General features: G+C 34.2%; 2 protein-coding genes across 2 annotated transcripts; both read right to left on the bottom strand.

The window, feature by feature from the left end:
• Window positions 1–3290: 3290 nt before the first annotated feature.
• On the bottom strand, window positions 3291–6798 carry LOC143633127 (pentatricopeptide repeat-containing protein At5g62370-like). Its single transcript, XM_077101475.1, has 3 exons — window positions 3520–6798; window positions 3384–3443; window positions 3291–3319 (listed from the first exon to the last, which is right to left on the bottom strand). Exon 1 carries the CDS (start codon window positions 6640–6642, stop codon window positions 3595–3597), a length of 3048 nt encoding a protein of 1015 aa, XP_076957590.1. The 5' UTR covers window positions 6643–6798; the 3' UTR covers window positions 3291–3319; window positions 3384–3443; window positions 3520–3594.
• A 2675-nt stretch (window positions 6799–9473) lies between these two features.
• On the bottom strand, window positions 9474–14559 carry LOC143633161 (uncharacterized). Its single transcript, XM_077101513.1, has 15 exons — window positions 14259–14559; window positions 14056–14139; window positions 12829–12902; window positions 12698–12731; window positions 12438–12496; window positions 12222–12336; window positions 12114–12151; window positions 11909–12006; window positions 11335–11390; window positions 11007–11247; window positions 10796–10914; window positions 10509–10565; window positions 10367–10432; window positions 9990–10064; window positions 9474–9905 (listed from the first exon to the last, which is right to left on the bottom strand). The coding sequence occupies exons 1-15, from the start codon at window positions 14427–14429 to the stop codon at window positions 9843–9845; spliced, it is 1350 nt and encodes a 449-aa protein (XP_076957628.1). The 5' UTR covers window positions 14430–14559; the 3' UTR covers window positions 9474–9842.
• Between the last annotated feature and the right edge of the window lie 136 nt (window positions 14560–14695).

Consider the following 14695-nt stretch of genomic DNA (forward strand, 5'->3'; position numbering starts at 1 on the left):
ACTACTTACAAGCAAAGCTCGAACTTTAGAAATTGAAACAAGATGAGCTCGAACACTCTTAAAGTTAAACAAGACGAATTCAAACGTAGTCAATTTCAGGCTTAGCTAGGCTCATTTACACTATATTCTGAATATCTAATTATTGTTTCTGTTGAACTTTTTTTTTCTTATTTTATTTAATATTTTTTTTTATTTCTCTATGGCATATTAGCTTTTCACCATCGTTCCTAAAATGATGGCATCCGTCTTCTAACTCTTCAAAACTAAAAATTATATATCTAGCCTTCGTAGGCAATCAAGTTATCTAAATATATCCCATTAATGTTTAAATGTATTTTTCGGTTACATAATGTTCGAATATTAGTTGATGTTTAACTTTTTACAATACCAAACATGAATACTTACACGGACATATTTTATCGTCCATGTTTGTTTTTTAGAAAATATTTTTGCAATAAACAAGTGTTTAAGAAAATAAATAGAATTACACAAAAATATATTGTAAAAAATGTTGTTCAAAGTATAAAGGGTTTGGTTGTAAATATAAAAAATATTCTATTTGTATTTCATGTGATAAATATACATTTAATATATGACGGTGTTCTTTTATGATAATAAATATTATTATACAATATAAAAGAAAAGTTTGGCGACACTAGAGTATTACTGGTCTATTTGGCATCGTGAGATTGGCTAAGTAATTTTTTTATTTAAATAATTAAATGGCTATTCGTGTCGATTCACCGCCCTAATGCCCGAGACCAAAAACGTTCGGGTTTTACCAACTCACCGTCGCAACGCCTGGTATCGACAACGCCGGGGTTTTACCAATACCCGGGTTTAACCGACCTTATTTGTTTTAGTTCCATTATCGTAAAGACTGTAAACGAAATCTACCGAATTTGCGTCGACTCGCTGTCGCAACGCCCATGACTGAATATGTTATGGTTTTGCCGACTCTCCGCCGCGAAACCTGGTACCTAGAACACTTGGGTTTTAGTTTCGTTACCGTAATGAATGTAACCGAAAATGACCAAATTCACGCTGACACACTGTTGCACGACCAGGATTGACAAAGCTCCTATTTTACAGAGCCTAGGTTTGGGTTTCACTGATCCACCACCTTCGTAACGAACATAAAGATAACCAACCGAATGTCGATTTTGTTTTTTTATGCTTTAATTCTGGTACCATAACGAACATGTCGGAAACCAACCGAACTTGCGTAGACTCGCCGCCTCAACTCCCGGGATTAACAACGATCGGATTTTACTAACACTCGAGTTATACCGGCCGACACCACCCATTTGCTCCACCTCAATTTTATAATTTTTTTGTTTATTATTTGTTTAGTTCCGGTACAATAACACATGTAACCGAATCCAACTTAATTTGCGTCGACCTAGCATATCATCGCTTAGGACCGACAACGCTTGAATTTTACCACCTCTGGGTTTTACCGACCTGTCTAGGCACAACGCGCCGCTAAAAATACTAGTTATAATATAAGATAGTCATTTGTCGGTGTCACAAAACTAAAAAAACAAGTGTTCTGTCCTTTTAGTTAAATTGTTTGGATTTAAGACAATTATTATAGGATAGTGGGATGGTCAAAAGCATATTTGATAAGCTTCATCCCCTTGTGCGCATGTTCGAATTTTTTTGTATTATTTCTGCCACTTGATAGTTTAGGTTACTTGTTTGTTTTTATTTATGATAAGTTTATCGTATGTTACTACTACATTTCGTTTACGACTCGAACACGAAATACATTAAGTTTTTTCTTTCTTTTTTTTACCTCAATGAAAATTGATTTCTATTTATTTTTTTATGGTTCTATTTTTGCATTATTTTGGGGGTTTACAAATTTATGCTTTTAATATACTTTATCGCGTCACTGCACCAGCCGCAACGCGACAGGCATACCTAGTTACTCTATAAAAATTACATTTAAGCACAATGTATTATGTTATAGAAACAATTATAAATATACATAAATAATAACCTGATAATAAGTAAAAGAGCCAAACTTTCATTAGTATGATTCGTTACAAAACACTTACATAAAGGATGTAAATCCACGTAATTACCAAATATAAAGAAGCAATCAGGACTTATAAAGATAAATGACATCTTCTATTCTTCTGTAATTTACTTAATTCTTTGTTTTCTTTAATAAAAAAGTGAGTCTAGCCAAAATGATTTTAATGTTTTGTATTTACTTAAAGGTCAGAGGTATAATAATCAATTTACACATAGTTAATAAACTTTTTAATAGACAACCATACCAGGGATGAAAAGCCTTATGATTTCTCATACAATATAAACAAAATCTAATAACTAGTTGTATGCTAACAATCAATAATGTTTTGATTAATTCACAAAAAAAATCCAATTACAACAAAAAGACAGATAAGCGGACAACAAGCTACGCTGCAACCCCTATTGTAAAATTCTTTTAAAATCTTCATATATATATAAAAAAAGCATCTAAGTAAGAAAATAAAAACCCGAAACTAAATACAAACAGGCGACATCTTACATGAGAAGACAAGAATCCCACTCCACAGTCCACACACACACACAAACTTCCTTTCTTGACCATCAGCCTGCAAGGTGGAACCATGATCAATGTACTCAGGAAACCATAAATTATGTGAAGGATGAATATACTAAACACAAGAACAATTAATGTTGGACTAGTCTAGCTTCCAATAACCATTTTCAAATAAATACTTTGAGGTAGATCTACTTACAAGAAAATGATTAATAAAGCGTGTTGGAGGCAATGCATTCATCTCCCATGATAGAATTTTTAGTTCTTTAACTCAGTTCCTTTAAAAGGTGAGATTTCAACAGCCTTCCAGCAACATTTTGACCACTTTGTTTACACAACTATACACAAATACAAAGTTTTGTGTAAAATGAATGATATATCATTTTAAACAGCATTTAATAATACACTTTGCATACCTGATGCATCCAATATTGTTATATACGCCTAGTCAGTGTCGTCGTCATCATCATCATCATCATCATCATCATTGTACTCAGTAAATCCCACCAATAGCAAAGCTATGGTAGGGTTTGAGGAGGGTAAGATGTAGGCAGCCATACCTTGACCCCGTAGGATTAAAGAGCCTGCTTCCGGTGAGACCCCCGGCTCGATAGTAGTTTTGCATCAAGCCTTGGACATAAGGCACATAAACCATTGGGACACAGGCTGATTGGTGCATGTACCCTTGTCTTTCGACCATCAACGCCACCACATGATGTCTGATTAACCTTCTGCTTAGTCAGTGTATATCAATTAATTTAACTGTAAATTATAAAAAAGAAATCTTATTATTGTCAACGCTAATATAACTCCAAAAAATAAAAACCTGAAATATATTAACGCAATGCAGGCTTCATATTACTCCACACTTGAAACTATCTTTTTCCTGCATAACAAAAACATTATATTAGGTACTCCTACATTGCACTATATATTCATTTAAGATAAAGGTAAAGAATTACCTGATGGAATCCTTTGACCATTAGTTTGACCAGATCAGACGACTGAGAATTTTCCAATATACCATTTTAGATCTCTCATGACCCCATTAGATTTCTCTGTCTCATTGGATTTGATAACTGTCTTCCCTTTTCAAACATCAAATCGTGCACCATTTGAGCTTCATTCACTTTGTTTTCGTCAACTAACATGTGAAGCAACCAACTACCATTATGTCGACATGGCAAATAATTATAGGAAATCATGTCTTCACATAAAGTCAACGCTTCATTGACCAAACGAGAACTACACAGACTAATGAGCATATACTCATAAGCGATTTTGCTAGGAACAAAGCCTCTTTTACACATTGCATGTGAAAGAGACAAGGCATCAACCAACCGTCCGTTCTTACAAAAACCCTTTATCATAATATTATATAATATTCTATCGGGAACGCATCCATCAGCATTCATTTTGTTAAACAACCCAACCGCAGCATCAATTTCACCAACTTGAATATGTCCATTGATTAAAATTGTAAATGTTACCTGATTGGGACCCACACCATGTTTTTCCATCAAATCTAGTTGAGCATATGCTTCTTCAAGCTTTCCCATTCGACAAAAACCAGATAATATACCGTTATATAAATATAAATTAGGCATATAGAAACTATCTTTAATTCCTCTAATTAGTTTCATTGCTAATAATTTCAAATCCACATGAGTTGTTATGGAAAATTTTGAATCTTTTTCCATTAAAGATGAGTTTTGACGAAGAAGATGATACAAATGTTCCCTTTCTTTTTGGGATTTATTATGTGTATCGTGCCATTTACCATTGTAACATTGAAGATTCCTGCAAATGCCACTGATTAGCGTGATGTAGGTGACATGATCACATTCTATTTGACGTCTTTCCATTAAAGAAATTAATCTAAATGCAAATTTAAGCTCCCCTTTTCTTAAAAAGTGATCAATAAGAGATGTATATAGCACTTTATTTGGCATAAAACCATCTTTTAACATACTTCCAAGATAACTCACACTCTTATCCATCATATTTTTCTTTACAAATCCACTAATAAGTGATGAGTAAATGTGTGAATCGGGTTGTATTCCATGCTTCATCATTCGTTTGAACAATCGACCGGCTTTAATTGCTTGACCATTTTTGGAGTATGCATTTATCATTCTGAAATACAAGCCGTCGTCAGGATCTACACCACTTTCAAGCAATGTTTTGAACATACAATGTGCATCAAGAACTCGTTTCTCTCGGCCTAAACAACCGATAATGCAATCGTATATAGCAACACTAGGCTTCATTCTCCTATCATCCATCAAACGAAGAACACTAAAAGCAGACGCCAGGTCATTATATTTACAATGTTCATTAACCATTACCAAAAAAGTTGCGGAGTTAGGAATCATACCCATACCCTCCATGAGTTCAATTAGGGCACCCGAGTGCTCAACATACCCTTCTTGACTAAAACACTTTACCAACGAGTTATAAGCTGAGATCAATGGCTGAAACCCAAGATTGATCATGAAAACCAAATTATGCAAAGCAGCATCACTTTTCCCTCCAAAACATAATCCAACAATGTATATACTATAAGCCATATTAGCCAAATGAGGTCCAGCTTCCACTATTCTGCCTAAAAGATGATCAATTTGATACTGAATGCTCTCAGTAGGTCCAAAAGAGGCTTTTGAATATAAAGGGTCAATGCCACAACCATATTTAGCAATTGCATGCAAAAACTTGAGTGTAAGATGAAGCTCATACCCTTTTGGACACTCTTTCATTAGTTTAAAAAACATAACTTGATCAGGAATCACACCAGAATCAAGCATCTTTTCGTACACCTCATCAACTTCAACCCTGTTCTCTTTAAAAAGTGCAGGAACAATGGATGTATAGCAATGCACATTGGGTATCAGGTCTCTACCAGACATGCTATTCAGCAGGGCCAAAGCACTATCAACTTTATCTTCTTTACAAAACTTTTTGATCATAATTTGGTAAGTCAGCACATCAGGTTCAAGTCCCAACTCAATCATCTGCCCGTGTAAAATCCACATTTTATCAAAAATCCCACAATTAACAAACCCTTGCATCAATGTATTATAAGTATAAGTATCCGGCTGACAACCCATCTTAAGCATTCTATAAAACACTCTCATCCCCATTTGTACTTTCCGGTTTTTACAGTACCCGTTAATAAGACTAGTATACATAACCTTATCAACAAAGAAACCATACGACTCCATTTCCATACTCAACAACTCAGCCTCTTCAACTCTCTCCATCTTACAAAAACCAAACACAAGAGACTTCCACAAGTGGCAAACAGGCGGTACGCCTCTCTCACGCATTATATCAAACACTTGGCGGGCTTCATCAACATACCCTCTAGAAGCCAATCCAGTAATCAACATATTATAACACGAAACCGCAAGCGAAATCCCAGCGTCATTAATCCTAACACAATACTCATACGCATCAAGAAACCTATTCTGGTCAAACACCTCTTTAATAAGCTCCGAAAAGACACTTACACTAGAAGACGATTTCAACTCAACAAGCCTCCGAACATGATCGTATTCGTCTTTAACTTTCCCCAATTTACAGTAACAAATCATCATGGAACCTAATAACGAAGCATCCGGCTTAATCCCTCGTTTCAGTATTCTATCGATATACAAATCTTCAGCTACACGAATTTCACCGGCATTCACTAGTCTAGTAATTAGGGAAGAATAAGAGGGGAGTTCGGGCTCGACGCCTCGTGAGACGGCAAAATCGATGACAGAAAGCTCATCGGTGACAGTCGGGGAGTGTAAAATAAAGCGTTGGATTACGCGTTGGGCGGCGGATAAAAGCCCTCGGTTAATTAGGGATTCAGCAAGGGAGAAGCATAAGGTTTTATGGTGGTGGTCACAAGGTGTGATTGTTGAAAACGAAGGTGCAATTGGAGTGTCTGGTAGTGATAATGGACTAGTAGCGAATGATTTTATAATGGAATTGAATATGGATATGTACGTATGAGGTTTATGATGAATAATACGATTATGGTTAATCATGCTTCCATCTGGAAGTGAAGTGATGAATATATGAATGTGAAGTGATTGCATAATAATGTATAAAATAAAAAGAGTAGATTATTAATATAATGATAATGATAATGATAATGAAAGAAGAACCTACCGGAAAAGGGGAAAAACCGGCCGACTGTAAAACCCTAGAAATAAAATTGGAAATGGGTGGCGGGTAATACTTTAAACACCAAACCACACTGGTCTCACACTTAAGGGTTTTGACTTTTGACTTTTGACTTTGACTAACCTTTCATGGTTTAACTTTTATAATTGTTTGGGTTTATGATTTTATCTACTGTGATTAAGGGGTATCAATGTCATTGACATGGATGAAAAATAAATGAATTAATATTACTATTGGAATACCCGAAACTCAGTACATTAAGATGTTCGGGTATAGGACTGAGTATAAGATTGATAAAGGATTTACATGTTTAAGTGTTGGTATGATATTATGAATATTATGATTTTGTTCAATTGCTCGAAAATATACACTTGTATATTATAATCATATACTTGAAAATTATTTTCTCCCGACTCTTACGTGAAAATTTGAACTTTTGAATATATGTTTTTTATGGTACTATTTATGGATTATGTGCTATAAGAACTTAATTTTTTGAGATATATATCATCATGTAATTTAATAATCCGTGTTATACATCAGATAATTGTGATAATGATGGTAAATATGTAATTTATAAGTTTAAACTTCCATGCATGTTAAAAAAATGGCACTACATAAAAGTTAGAAAAAAAGGTATACTTAGAATTCCTAATGAGTATTTAAAAACAAATTAATCATTAACTGTTTACTAAATTATTAAATATTGTTTGAGTTCATTGGCATATTTATCAACTCATTTAAAGAGAGAAACTAAGGAGAAGTTACTGTAGAGGTGATACTTATAACCTATACATTGATATATTTATTAAAAAAAGAAAAACATAAAAATCATAACCATAAACCCAAGCCTGACACATTTCTAGTCACGTACACAAACACAGCAAATAGGGATGCGGGAACAAGATCCATTGCACAAGTCAATTCAAACACGACATGTTTGTTAAAAGGTTTGATATTTCAACTCAAAACCTAATGATTCTTGTGAAATTAACACTCATACGCTACAATTAGTTAAATTATCCGTTAAAAAGTTATGTATCTAATACCACTAATTTCTGGTTATTTCAACACACAAATCTTAATTCTTACAAAGTGTATTGTTTGTTTATCTATAATAACGTTTACACTAAAAGGGTAAAACAGTAAAATCAAGTAGGGACTAGAAAGCCTTCATGTTGCTTCATGTCAAAATAACACACCGCCCAAACAACACTCGCCGGCATCAATATAACCACCGTCCTCCACCACCACCGCCGCCGCCTCTTCTCCCTCTTATAATCATACGCCGTCGTCTCTTCCACTTTCTCCGGCGATATAACCGCCTCTTCAACTTTCTCTTCCGGCGAGACCATAACTTCGTCTTCATCATAATTCAAACACGACTCACACACCGATCCGTTTTCGCTGACGTCATCCTCACGATCATCAGCAATTTCGAACGTTGAATCGACACTCGACCGGTAAAACTCGGCTTCCAGATATCGGAGTTTTGCTTCGATTTCCACCAGATCGTCCGGTAACGAATCGTTAGAAACGGTTTCAGCGGTGAATTTGTTTTTTAATACGACGAGCTTTTGCACGATGTTATCTGCGAGGATATGGATTCCAGGCGTATCGGATGGTAGATCGGTGAATTGGCGGATTTGTGTTTCGATTTCGTTAACTAATACTTGCAATTTCATGTATGCGTTTGTGATCTTTGATGGCATTCGTTGGAGTGACTCCATTATGAATTATGATTTGAAATGAACACACTCCCCTTGTGTTATTAAAAAACGGTTATTATCAGTTAGTGGCGGTTATTACTTATTTACTTAGACCGGCCGGTTTTTTACATTTTAAATCTTCTTAATCATAATTAATCTATGTGTGATGCCACTTCTTTTTATACATTTTTAGTTATGGATTGAGAAAAGCATATCATACTATGACTAAAACAAAACACATTATTGTTCTTGGGACACCTTCGGATATCCTGATCGGTTTCATTTGGGTTCTCGACAACTCCTTTTCAACCAATTCGGTTTGGTTTGGTTTGGTTTGGTTTGGTTTCTACTCCCTTATTAACAATGGTACTTGCTTGAAATGTGATAGGGTGGTTGTGTTACTCAGGTAGTTTTTGAAACCGAAGGTAAATGATTAGATGGCTCGGTTTCACCGACATAACAAAAGTGTGGGACTATTTGCTCAATCTTGGGTATGTATACTTAATAAAAGTGTGGGACCATTTGTTCAATCTATGTGTTAGATACTTAGATTTGAAATCTAGATAAAGTTATAATTTATTAAGAGTCTTTAGCTTAGTGGTATCAAGATGTTGGATAATTTTTATTTTTTTTTCTAATTACTAGGGTGGTTGTCTTATTGAAGGCAACCATATTAGCTTATTATCATCAAAATTGTATTGCTTAATTAGAAACCAAGTCCAGGACTCACCTCTCTTTATGTTTACAATACTTGTATCAGTGCAAGAATACATAGATGAAAAAATTAATCGCATAGTCACAGTGTCACACCAACGGTGACAATGCTTAACTCAAACCAAGCCAAGACATAGATCACAGTTTCATCTTCTGCAAATTGTGTAAAGACACAAAAGCTTTTGTTCATTCTATGAATGTCTGGATATATTTGTATTCGTGGACGAGTGTGGTGCCGGTGATCTTTCAAAATTCTAACCCGAAAAGTCCCACTTTTTAAAGGTATATGTCGCCCTAAAGAACCTTATGCACAGTTCAGAAACACATGAAACCTCATCCGCTGATCTGTCTAATTTTTATTCAAAACACACTTCAACACATTTCATCACTAGTTTCAATAGAGCTAAACTTTGTCTTTAAAGTATCACCCTTAACCTAAATTAAACTACAAAATTAAAAAAAACGAAATAGTCTTGCAAATCTCTTGACAGACCAGGACATACTATTCGGGAACGGAACTCCATCAGTTGTCTTGATATTATTGGTTTGTCTTGACGCGCATGTTGACATACTTTGTACAAGATCATGACACAACTGAATGATATTGTGAAATCTGATAATTCCCTCTTGATCATGATCTAGTATAATTTTCAATCCTAACTCAATGATGATATAATTAACACTTAATCTCAACTTCCACCTGTGTGACCATTGCTTCCCTTGGAGGCCGATGTTATACCTTGCTCGATACACTGAAAAAACACCAATAAACGTCAAATTAATCACAAAAGTACCCCGAAAACTATTATCAACTCTAGACTGAAAATCCAGTATACCTGAAGAAGATGATTGTGCAGGCAATCAAGAGTTTGCGGGAACGTTGTAGTCGATATATTAGCAACCGTTAATCCCTGTTCACAAATTTAAAAAAAAAAAAAAAAATCTTCCACGTCATACAAGGGGTGGCAATAATTTCGGTTGGTGGGTTTCTCGTTAACGGATTGGACTGATGAACCCACACACGGCCAATTTAATTAAACTAGATAAACATGTAAACATGAACACGACATGTTTATTAAACAGTTAGACATGACAACTCAAAACCAGATTATTTCTGTGTCGATTTCGTGTCATGTCTCAGGCTGTGTTAGGAATTGCCAACCCGCAATACATAAAAGTTGAATCCAGAAAAGAAAAATGATGTGTGTGATACCTGTGATTTGAATGAGCACAGATAGTCTTGAATGGTTTTTAAGTTGCTTATCAATTTATCTTTTTCCTGAGAATGTTTAAAAACAATATATATCGTTACCTAAATTAACAATGTATAAAGACTAACAAGTAAATACTGATACCTGGACTGGATACTTGTCACTGAACTTCCGGCTTGATATCCACTCCTCCAGTAATGCCTGGAGATAAGGGGAAAAATGACTTAGTGAAATTTAAATAAAATGGGGGCAAAAAAAAAACTAGAAATTGTTCACAAGTTTTTAGTGGTGTTTATAAACCATTAGAAACCAACTGAAGCAAAGAAAATCCAGTTTTGCATTTATACACACGAATATTAAACTACATCATGATTATTTTAATTTGTGCTAGCATATATTAAAAGTTTTAAGGCGACATAAAATCTCGTTACCTTATGATCGAACTCCGCCATCTTTAGAACTATAGGAATTATTACTGGCTCGGTGACCCCAGATTTTTCTCGTTCAAGAGTAGGTTTTTTATCTGTCACTTGATCTTTTGTGGTATCATCTGAACGACAAATAACTAAATAAGTAATTAAAAAGATAAAAAATGGATGAATAAATAAGGAAACAAAAGCAGAGGTTAGATTAAGAGCTCACTTTGACCATGGTCATCAATATGAACTGACTTGAGGTCATCTGAAATTTTATCCAACTCTGGTTCTGACTTGGAATTCCCAGTATTATCATGATCATTAAAAGTGGAAGCGTTAATTTCCACATTTTTAACGTCATTTTCATCCGGTTTTGAAGACTTTGACTCCTGTTCATTTACGGGTGCATTATGTGTTGACTTATTCTCTTCATCCATTAGGTATATACTAGGATCCACATGCATACCCTGTGAGAAAAACTCAAGGGCAAAATGGTAAATATTGTATCTGTGAGACTGTGACTCTGTGTTAGGTCTAATATGTAATAGTTGTACCTCAATGATGATTGGCTTCCCGTCTTTCATTGCTTTCTTCAAATCACCAGCTAAACCTATTATGACAAAACATTGATCAAAGAAAATCCTACTATTTTTCTTCCGGTTACAACCAGAAATTAGGCCTGTAAACGAACAGTTAACATGAATACAAACTTTGCTCATTTGGTTAAATGAACGAACAAGAACCCATGTCTCGTCCGTTCATTTATGTTCATTCTTTTAAACATGTTTATGTTCGTTTCTTTACTTTCATTTAGTTTTCGCTTGTTAATGCATTCATTTAAATCTTTTAGGCCCGTTACAGCTTAGTCTAGTTTTAAGCACTTTTTGGGCCCAACGCATTGTTGTTCACATTTACTTATAATTGGTTTTAAGTCAGTTATGTCCGTTCGAAAACAAACGAACACGAACATGTTCTTTTTCTCAATGGAGGAACACAAACATAAAACCCTGTTCGCTTAATCGCCCGTGTTCGATTGCTCGTATGCTTAAAGTTTAATGGACGATCACAAATATGCTTCATTCGTGTTCATTCGGTTCATTTACAGGCCTACAAGAAATTGTAAATTACCTTTTCGGACAATTCTGCATTCTCTGCAAAATTCAGTAATTAGCTCCTCTGAGGAGCTGAAGTCTCGTGCCCAAATTGGTGATGATGTTAAAGGTGCACTGTGGTATGTTAAAACACACAAATAAAAATTAACACTTTTTATTGTATGCTAACTTTCAATTATATTTAAAAATATAGAGAACGCATATATTAAGAAACGACATACTCTGTTGATGTCCTTAGCAATTCATAGACCATATCTGTCTGTAACATAAAAAAAATGAATAAATTACATGAAAAACAGAAAAGAGAGAAGAGATGAAAACAGATTCACCTGCAAAACATTTGGTAAGTTTAGTCTTTGTGCAAGTTGGGTAGCAATTGTAGACTTTCCAACACACGCGGTGCCACATACAAGAATAACCAACGGTACTCTTTGATGGTGAAATCTACAAAGGGGATGAATGAAAGTAGAAAGATAAGTTAATTAACTGTTTATAGTTAATAAATAAATAAATACATAAATTGATTGTTTTGTTCCTTTATTTACCTTGTCATCATCTTGTAACGATTTATGTACTCTTGTCCATAGCCCCGTCGTTCCATGAGCTGCTTTCAAGAAAAATCACAACAACGAAAATTTATTAGCAAGAAAAATATAAATACTGTATTAAATAAACACATTATGAGAAATATAAAATAGCCTTAGAAATCATACACTTGCAAGCATAGCTAAATCACTTCAAAGAGATACAAGTACAAGTAATAATGACAGAAAATATATTTAAAAATTGACCACCACAGTATTACCTTAAACAAATTAGCTTCCAGATCAGACTGGGATCTGCAAAAATTTAATATATGAGAGCTTATAGATATAATAGATATATATATTAAGAATAGCAGTAAAATGGTAGCAGTTGGAGGATGTAATGACATACACGTCCAGAAGGCTATTATCTATGAGCAGCTTCTTGAGTTCAAGGGCAATTTTTAGAGCGACGTGATTAGGAATCTGAAAACAAAACCATTATGATGTTTAACTTTAAAGGTTATCTCATGTTAGTATGAAAAATATGTAATACAGAATCTAATATTGAACTTTAGTAGTTTAATGTCAAGTTAGTAGAATCTAAATGACTTTTCATTTTTTTTCTCCTCGAATCAAAATGGTCTTCAAAGTCTTATTATACCTTTAAAATTAAATTTGCATATCCTTTCCAAAGTTACTCTCTCTAATTGGTGCAAAAGAAATTTATCTGCCTTTTTTTATGACCCTTTTTCTCATATACATCATCGCATAATAATTAGTTCTCTATAAATTTAACAAAAAGCTTTCTTTTTTTTTATCATTGCACATGAACAAGACAAGTTTTTTTTTATTAAATATAAACAGTGACATGAAATATTTTTGCCTCAAAGCAACACATAATGCACTCACCATTTGCCTAACTTAATAAGATAAACTGCATTGATGCCATTCTAGACATATTCAAGTCTTTTTATTGTCCATTGTTGTCTTTATATTTACTATTTAGATGACATTATGTTTAACTGTCCACTGCTACGTTAACTGTCTGCAGTTATTAAACTTTTTTTTGTCTTTTTGACAGCTATGTTCACTGCATTGTTCATCCCTGTGTTCAATGTTCACTACCACACTGCACTTTATGTTCACAGTTCACATTAGATTATGTTCACACTTCACAGTTGCAGAATATGTTCATTGTCACTGTTATATACTTATTGTTTATAATTACTTATTATATTGATTTCATGCTTAACTTTCTGCAGTTTATGTTCACTGTTGGGCATTTCTCAGTGCTTATCAGTTTATGGCCACTGCTATTTCAGTATTTCCCACATAACATAACTTCCGAACGTAATTCATCATGCATACCAACAAACAATCAAGCTAAAAGTGACCGAAGAGAGGTTTTATATGTCACATATATGTTATATATGAAATTAGATCAGGAAGTTCCTTTGTGATGTTACTAACAGGGATAATCTTACATATACATTATATTATATAACACATTATAGGCTTCTTGTCGTCATTACTCAACACAATAAGGCAAACTACTAAACCACAAATCAAACAATCTGAAAACAAATTCATCGAAATTTAATACAAATACTTAAACAAAATAGACAGAAGGCGAAACCTTAGTAACAGTCAGCATTCTGCTAAGCAAAAACCGAGAGAGCACATAGTAGTGATCAGCATTATCACCTAGCCACACTTTCACCTGAACAAACAACAAAACAAATATAATCAATTATTCACATCCATAACTAAGCACATATTAATTAATAAACCTAATTGATATTACTACTAACGAAATAATGCAATTTGTGTTAAATAAACCTTGACGAAATCGTATTTGGATGAACCGTTACGAGTGCCGGTACGCAAAGCGAAGTCATTATTAGTTTTGGAATCTTCATCGTGTAGTTTGTTTGAAGAAGATGATGATTTAGCTTCGGAAGCTCCGCTAGGGTTTGCAGCAGCAATCAACACTGATTTATCCTTCTTCATCTTCGGAGAATCGAGTATCGACGATCATGAAACAGTGAGGAATGGAATCAATCAGTGATTAGTGATCGCTTAATAATAATAATAACAATATCTGCCAACAAGCGCACAGGTCCACGAGGAAATGAGTAATGGAGACGGTGAACAACACTTCTTAATTAATTAGATTAAACTATTTTATAAATTTTTAAAACTAATTTTTTATTGCTATTTTTTATAAACTAGGTTTAAAACCGCTCCCAGTGCACCATTTGTATATATATGCATCA

Source organism: Bidens hawaiensis, unplaced genomic scaffold (genome assembly GCF_021521415.1).
Source record: "Bidens hawaiensis isolate Kalapana, Puna unplaced genomic scaffold, B.hawaiensis_p1.1 tig00000512_1, whole genome shotgun sequence".
In the NCBI taxonomy this organism is placed as follows: domain Eukaryota; kingdom Viridiplantae; phylum Streptophyta; class Magnoliopsida; order Asterales; family Asteraceae; genus Bidens; species Bidens hawaiensis.